The sequence below is a fragment of the Onychomys torridus genome, chromosome 1, assembly GCF_903995425.1.
Source record: "Onychomys torridus chromosome 1, mOncTor1.1, whole genome shotgun sequence".
Lineage (NCBI taxonomy): Eukaryota > Metazoa > Chordata > Mammalia > Rodentia > Cricetidae > Onychomys > Onychomys torridus.
The window spans coordinates 32960470-32968994 of record NC_050443.1 but is presented as its reverse complement, the minus strand read 5'-3'; the positions used below and the strand labels follow the sequence as shown (position 1 = coordinate 32968994).

General features: G+C 39.1%; 1 protein-coding gene across 1 annotated transcript; it reads left to right on the top strand.

Moving 5' to 3' along the window:
- The first annotated feature begins 455 nt into the window (after positions 1–455).
- On the top strand, positions 456–1488 carry LOC118595206 (mas-related G-protein coupled receptor member B4-like). Its single transcript, XM_036205585.1, has one exon. It carries the CDS (start codon positions 496–498, stop codon positions 1486–1488), a length of 993 nt encoding a protein of 330 aa, XP_036061478.1. The 5' UTR covers positions 456–495.
- The last annotated feature ends 7037 nt before the right edge of the window (positions 1489–8525 follow it).

Below are 8525 nucleotides of genomic sequence, written 5' to 3'. Positions count from 1 at the left end.
GCCTCTTGCCTTGTAGTCTTCAAACTGTAAAATGAAGACTCAGCCCTTCTAGCACAGGAAGTGTGACTGTTCCCACACAGGTCCTCATAAGAAGTCCCATTCCCTTCATGACTCTCACTCATGATTCCATTTCCCCATTTGGTAGACCCCTTAGAGTAACTGAGGGCAGCTATGGCTTGTGCCAGCATCTTCCATATTCCTATACCAGAGAAGGAACCTCAGCCCTGGATCAGAAAGACAGTTAGTTTCAGAATTCTGTCTCTTCCTGACACAGCATAAGATGCTTAGCAACTGGACTGGGACTACCAACTGCTCCAACATCACTAGAGGCAGTGGTCTGCAGACTGACTGTATACCACAAACTGGATTTAAAAGAAGTTTCTAGCACTGTGGGAGTTTGATAAATTACTTATATCTCTGCAAGCCTGTTTTCCCCTACTTGGGAACCTGTGCCAGACATTCCCTCATACCCAGGTGGTCTTGACAGAAAGTATCATGTGTTCATATCTCAATTTACTTTGCAGGAACACCAGTGGAACATTCTCAAGCATGGTTCCATCCACCCCAGCCTGGAGCACTGACAACACAACAATGAATGGAAGTTACTACACTGCAAGCTCACACTGTGTCACCGTGTACAAAATCTTCAGTATTCTTACTGTCATCATTTGCATGGTTGGCCTGGCAGGAAATGCCATAGTGTTGTGGCTGCTAGTCTTCCATGTGCACAGGAATGCCTTCTCTGTCTATGTCCTCAACCTTGCTGGGGCTGACGTCCTCTACCTTTGCACTCAGATTGTGTTTTTCCTGAGACAAATCCTTTTTCTGTTTCATAACAGCTACTTTCATATTCCATTCTATCTCACCACTATATCCATGGTTGCTTACCTTGCAGGGTTGTGTATGATTGCAGCCATCAGTGTTGAGAGATGTCTGTCTGTTTTGTGTCCCATCTGGTATCACTGCCAGAGACCAAGACATACATCAACTGTCCTGTGTGCCCTGCTCTGGGCCTTCTCTGTACTGTTAAGCTTCCTGTTATGGTTGGGTTGCAGTTCACTGGTTAGTGACTATGTATATTCTTTTTGTGACACTGCTATTTTTATCGCTATTGTACTTATAATAGTAATATCTGTTGTTCTTTGTGGATCCAGCCTGGCCCTGTTGGTCAAGATCTTCTGTGGCTCACAGAGGATTCCTGTGACTAGGTTGTATGTGACCATTGCCCTCACAGTGCTGGTCTTCTTACTCTTTGGTCTGCCCTTTGGTACCTATTGGATACTTCTCATTTTGAATGAGATGTTACCTAGAGTTTTCTCTTGCAATAGTTATGCAATGACAGTTTTCCTATCCTGTGTTAACAGCTGTGCCAACCCCATCATTTACTTCCTTGTTGGCTCCATTAGACATTGCAGGTTCCAGAAGCAGTCTCTGAAGATGCTTCTGCAGAGAGCCATGCAAGACACTCCTGAAGAACATGGAGAGTAGGCTTGTTCAGAAAATCCTTTACAGCAGGAAACAGCCTTGTGTAGTAGTTGAGTGAGTCCTTGATCAGACACACCTGCTTTGAAAATCAACTTGGCCTTTATCTGTGTGGGCCATTTTCATAACCTGGTTTATTTGGTTGAGAAAATAGTCATTTTGTAGAAATTGGGTGAAATGGGGCTTGTTAGATAGAAACTGACTGCAGCTCCCTAAAGCTACCTTATGTGGCCTCATTACATCCCCTTGTGATATAACCCTTTTCATCAAATCACTTGAGGTCAGGGCAGCTCCCATTATAGACAAACCCCTCCCTACAAAGAAGGCCCAAGGCAGTGCAGGGAAGGTCAAGGTTTCTTTGGTCATTGAATATGATAAAGATTAAATGAATATTGTACTTAATAGAAATGTCCCTATTTTTAAGCAGTTGTTTTTTAATGTTAAGAGAAATAGTTGCCCTCAAACCTTGCCCTTCATTACCCCCACTGTCGTCCAGGTTGTTCATGTAGATCTCATCCATTTCTCTGTCATTGGACGATCTCAGGGTCTTTCCTAGGGTCCCATTTTCTAGGTAGCCTCACTGAAGTTGTGTAGCAGTCTAGTCATCTTTGTTGTACATCTAGTATCCTACAATGAGTGAGTACATACCATGATCGTCCTTCTGAGTCTGGGTTACCTCACTCAGGATGATTTTTTCTAGATCCATCCATTTACCTGCAAACCTCATGATGTCATTGTTTTTCTCTGCTGAGTAGTACTCAATTGTGTATTTTACCATATTTTCTTTATCCATTCTTCAGTTGAAGGGCATCTAGGTTGTTTCCAGGTTCAAAGAAAGCTTAGGGGAGCAGGAGATCCAAGCTGGATCAAGAACAGAAAGGGAGAACAAGGAATAACAGACCATGATAAAGATGACCACATGAGAACAGGAATAGGCAGAGTGCTGGAGAGGTCCCCAGAAATCCACAATGATACATCCTCTGCAGACTGCTGGCAATGGTCAAGAGAAAGCCTGATCTGACCTAGTCTGGTGATCAGATGGCCAAATACCCTATTGGTCGTGCTAGAACTCTCATCCAATAACTGATGGTAGTGGATGCAGAGATCCATGGCCAGGCCCCAGGTGGAGCTCCAGGAGTCCAATTGTCGAGAAAGAGGAGGGACTGTAAGAGTGTGAATTGTTGAGACCAAGATTGGAAAAGCACAGGGACAATAGCCAAATGAGTAGAAACACATGAATTATGAATCAAAGGCTGTGGATCCCCCAGCTGGATCAGGCCCTCTGGATAAGTGAGACAATTGAATAGCTTGAACTGTTTGGGAGGCACCCAGGCTGTGGGACCGGGACCTGTCCTTAGTGCATGAACTGGCTGTTAGGAACCTTGGGTTTACACAGGGACACTTTGCTCACCCTGGAAGGAGGGGACTGGACTGCCTATACTGAATCCACCAGGTTTAAATTAATCCCCAGGGGAGTCTTGGCCCTGGAGGACATGGGAATGGAGGGGAGGGGCTGGGGTGAAGGTGAGGGGGGGGACAGGAAGGGGGAGGACAGGGGTACCCATGGCTGATGTTGTAAAATTAAAACACAAATAAAATAAAAAACAAAAAGAGAAGTAATTGAAATTCCCATAATTCCAATTTCCTTCGATATCCTCACATTTTAGAATATATGTATAATTTTCAACTGTTCCTTAAATAAATTGCCTAGTAAACAAAAATGCATCTTTAGAACTATTCTAAATCTCCATTCACCAATTTGAGTCTAGAACTTCAAATATCTGCCATCTTCAGAATTGAAAGAATAAGGCCAGGTTTTATACATCAACATCCAAGCACACTTGAAGGTGGAGAGAGACTGTCTCCAGTTTCTCCCTTTCCCAATGCCTTGGTTAGCATTCCATGGCCATGTCTTCCCTCTTCTTCCCTTGTCTTTGCCCTGATTCTCTCTCTGTGACTGTCTAACCCCTCATGAAGAAATTTCCAATCAGGGTCATTGAACTGATTTCCTCTTGAATTCAACCTCTGTTTTATATTTACATTATTCCCAAAAGTGCATAGCATCCATTACTTGAATTATAAGTGTTTACATTTTCTTTTTAAAATGAGTCTGAGTATTGAAGCTTGGTAGGAATGTTTGTTTCCTTCACTTGGCAATTTGTATAGTGTTTTCTGGAACCATGGAAGTCATACCACAAGAAAAAGATCAGGTCAAGCTCAAATAATCTGAGTCCTCTGTCCTAAATGTGAAGTGTCTTCAGGAATACCAGCCTATCCTAAACCACTAAGAAATGACCAATGGTTACATCTATAATCCATATTGTTTTGAGAGTCATAGGGACTATCCTGACCAACCATTCAAAAAGAGGTGTCTCATGCCTGGAACTGCTTCTGTTGGTTTATTGTCAGCCTAAGTGGCTTAACTTCCTTTAAGATGTATATGTGTGTGTGTTCGTGTGTGTGTGTGTGTGTGTGTGTGTGTGTGTGTGTGTGTGTGTATAAAATATTTGTATACATGCATATGTGTGTATACATATATATGTGTATATGAAAAAATATATATATAAACAAATAAATATATATATACTCATGTATATGTATAATTTTAAAGAATGATAAAATAATACAATTCCTTAAGGCCTTAACAAACAGCCTTCCTAGTATTTGTCCTTTGCCCTTCCTCTTCCTTCTTTATTGACCTTCCACGCTCCACCCCAGTCAGATCTCCTCCCCATTATTCCAATTCCCACTTCACAACATCTCTATCCTGCTATTGCCTCCCAACCCTCCCAACATATGGTCTTTTTATACTTTTCTGGTTTGTGGTTATTCCATGTTGTATATGCATTTCTGAGATTTTGGAGCTAGGAGCTACAGAAAAGAAAGACTGTGTGGCATTTGTCTTTTTTGGACAGGAGTCCATTTAAAAACAATTGAGGCAAACAATTGATAAGTGAATCTTCATAAAACTGAAAAACGTCTGCACAACTAAGGAAACAATCATCCAGGTAAAGAAGAAACTCACAGGATGGGAGAGAATCTTGCCAGTTATACACCAGATGGAGGATTAATATTCAGAATATATAAAGACTTTCAAAAATGAAGAGTCCAAAAACCAAATTGCCATTTGAAAAATGGACTGAGACCTAAACAGAGAGTTCTCAAGAGAACAAATAAAAATTGCTGGTAAAATTTTGAATGTCTTTATCAACCTAAAAATAAGAAGAATGCAAACTAAAACAACTTTGATATTTCATGTTGCCCCAGGCAGCAGATTTCAAATCAACATCATCCAACAACATTAAAAAAAAATGAACAAAAAATGTTATCTAGGTTGTGGAGAAAGCAGACCTCTCCCTCATTCATTCTTGTAGAAATGTGAACTTGTGTGGCCACTCTGCAAAACAGGATGGAGAATCTTCAAAGACTAAAAATGTATCTAACATATGAATCAGCTATACTACTTGTTGGTATATGACCAAAGAACTGAACATCCTTGTCCACAGATATTTGTTCACCAGTGTTCATTGACGCCTTCTTCATAGAAGCTGGGAAATGGAAACAACACAAATGACTTCAGCTGGGTGAATGGACAATGAAAAATGTCATACATATACACAATGGAATACTATTCAGCCTTTTATGTAGATAAGAGGAAAAACCTAGAAAATGTTAATATTTTCTATGAAATAATATTTCATTCTTAAATGCTACTGAATTGATAATTTAAAGTGTAATTAAGAAAAAGTGATATGCACAGATTAAACAAATGCATAGTTAAAAAATTTTGCTTGGACAAATATAACTACTTGACTCAAAACCTAATGAAGACACAAAATACTTCCTTGCCTCTGTGAGTTCCCTCTGTTCCTCCAGTCATAACTCTGCCTTGGAGGTAAGTACTGTCCATATTTGCAATTTAATGTAAAATTGATAGTGCAAAATAAGAGTATATCATCATGTTGTGTGATACATGATAAAATGGTTGTTAAATATGAATGCATCAACACATAGACATATTTATGCACACACAAACACACACATATATAAATATATATACACACATTTAAAATTTAATTTTCATTTTTCTCCATATAGCAAAACTGCCCTAGGAAAAACTCCTAAATGCAATGCAAATTTACCACATAGTGATCTTGTGTTGTAAAAAATTTTTATTTCATCTTATGTATGTGTTACTTCATATTTTTTACACATTTATCCATTTGCTATGACCATAAAGGTTTAGTAACCAACATTATATCATGTAGTCTGTCTGTACATATTGACACTTTAAAATACATTCCATATGTAAATGAGGTTATACAATAGTTTTCTCCTTATGTTGATCTTACTTCCAGTTGAGTTAAATGGTGACTCCACTTAGATTAAAACTTCACTAATATATGTATCTATTTTAGGAAGTAGTGGGTTTCCATATAGCTTTTCATAAGGCCTATAGTGTTATATTTAACCTTCTCCAAATTCCATCCTCTAGCCTGCCCTCCTATTGAACTTGAGCTTTGAAACTGTGTTGGAAATGTAAATATTTTGTGCCTGTTGAAGATGGACTACTCGAGTTTTACATTATGAAATGGGTATGACACTTTGGGATAGAGGGCAGAATGTTAAGGTCTGAGTATTAAAAATCTTCATAGGCTTGTGCTTTAAATGTTTATTGTCCAGCTAGTGGTTCTATTTTGAGAGATTATACACAGATTAGTTCTTAACTATTGGGAATAACTCCACCTATATTGTAGCCAAAGATAAAAACTCCTCACTTTTGACAGTTGAGGAATGGCATGCTGTTTGTGACTGTAACAATTTCTCAATCCATTTATCTGTAGTTGGATGCCTAAGTCTCCCATATACTAAATCCTGTAACTAATGTTCCAATAAACATATAACACTTTCTTTTTATTGGTGGTAGAGAGGCCTTTGTCAATTATTTTATTTTAATCTGATACATCTATATTTCATAGTCAGCATCTGGAAACAATCTGAATTTAGGGTGTTTTGTTCTCTTTTTCTGAAATTCAGTACTGAAGTCACTCTGTTTCATTTAGTATGTGACATGAAGAGAAGACAGATTATAGCGGCTCATGGTTTGAGCATGTGATACATGACTTAATGGATCTGTGAATCTATGTCAAATGTAATGGAGGGGGGATAAGTGAAAGCATACATGATGGAAGACAGAAAACAAATTTGACAGGAAAAGGCAAAAAATACATATATTAAAGGAAACTTTTCAGAGTCTCTCACTGAGAGAATTCATGCAGGAACTCAAGCTGGAACTGAAAAACTAGGGAGGGACACTGCTTGCTGGCTTCCCCACTTGTCATCTCAGAAGCCATTGTTCAGATAACTTTCTTTTTTCTTTTCTTTTTTTTTTCATGAAGACAAGGTTTCTCTATGTGGTTTTGGTGCCTCTGTTGGATCTCACTCTGTAGACCACACTGGCCTCGAACTCACAGAGATTCACCTGACTTTGCATCCCGAGTGCTAGATAACTTTCTTATAGAGCTCCAGACCACTAGCCTAGGGAATGGCAATGTCCTAAGTAGGCTGAGTCAACCTAAGTTAATTAACAATTAAGACGATCCCTCAGAGATATCTCCATAAGATAAACAATAAAGTACTCAATTGGGGCCTCTCAGAGGATCCTATTCTGTTTCAATATACCAATATGGTAACTAGGACATTCCACCATTTGTCAACTTCCCATACAAACATTTCACTTAAAGACATAATTTTTCTATTTCTTATTCTTGATCTCTCATTTTAATATCATCAGATAAAATACAGTCAAAATTTCAAAGTCTGATACTCTTGAATTTTTAAGCAATTAAATATGCAATAAATCTTTAAAAGTCAAAAGCCTCTTAACTCTGAGTCCTGAAAATAACAAACAAAGAATATGTGCCTTGTTCCAAAATGGAAGAACTTAAGAACAGCAAAAGAAATGAATATTCTAGAAGTGTAAATGCAAATCACCCAGCTCATTTTCAGCATCTGGGACTCACTCACTCTGTAGTTGTCTAGCTTCAAAAAGTTTATGCAGGTTCACTCATCAGCTCTGCTATATACAGCAAACACACTTTGTCTCATAGGCTCTGACATTTACAGCAAATACATTTTGTCACATAGACTCAAGCAGTCTCCACCCCATACCTGCCTTTGTCCTTGAAAATCACCCCATGGCACATGTCATTTCTGATAATCAAGAAAGCATAATGGTACAGGGGTGTCTCAGGTAGGGTTTCTATTGTTATAAATATATGCCATGACTGGCAACTCTTATAAAGAAAATATTTAATTGGGGCTGGCTTACAGTTTAGAGGTTTAGTCTATTATCATCATGTAAGGTGACATGCAGGAAACATGGTGCTGGGCAAGGAGCTGAGAACTGTACGTTTTGACCTGCAGGCAACAGGAAGTGAACTGTGTATCCAACTCTGGGCATAGCTTGAACATGTAAGACCAAAAAGCCCACACCCACAATGACACACATCCTCCACCAAGGTCACACCTACTCCAACAAGGCCACACCTCCTAATATTGCCACTCTGTATAGGCCAAGCATTCAAACACATGAGTTTATGAGGGCCATACCTATTCAAACCACGAAAAAGGGGGCAAAAAGGACCATAATATAAGGAAGTCTGCTGTGAAACTGTCTTGCCTAGAAATGGTTAAATAAACAAGACCAAACAATGGCAACATCAGTGGACATGCTAATGCAGAGGGAGAAATACCAGAGTTTCACCCCTAGACAAAGAACTACAGGTAATTAATGACTTCTGTGGGTAGGGGGAATAAGCTTCTCCTAGGGTTAAGCAAAGAGTGGTTAAGCCCTTGTTTAGTTATAGTTTCTGTTGCTCTGAAGAGACAGCATGACCACAGCAACTCTTATAAAGAAAAACATTTAACTGAGAATGACTTACCGTATGAAGTTATTGTCATCATGGCAGAAAACCTGGCCACATGCAGGCAGACATGGTGCTAGAGAAGGAGCTGAGACTTATACATCTGGATTGTCAGGC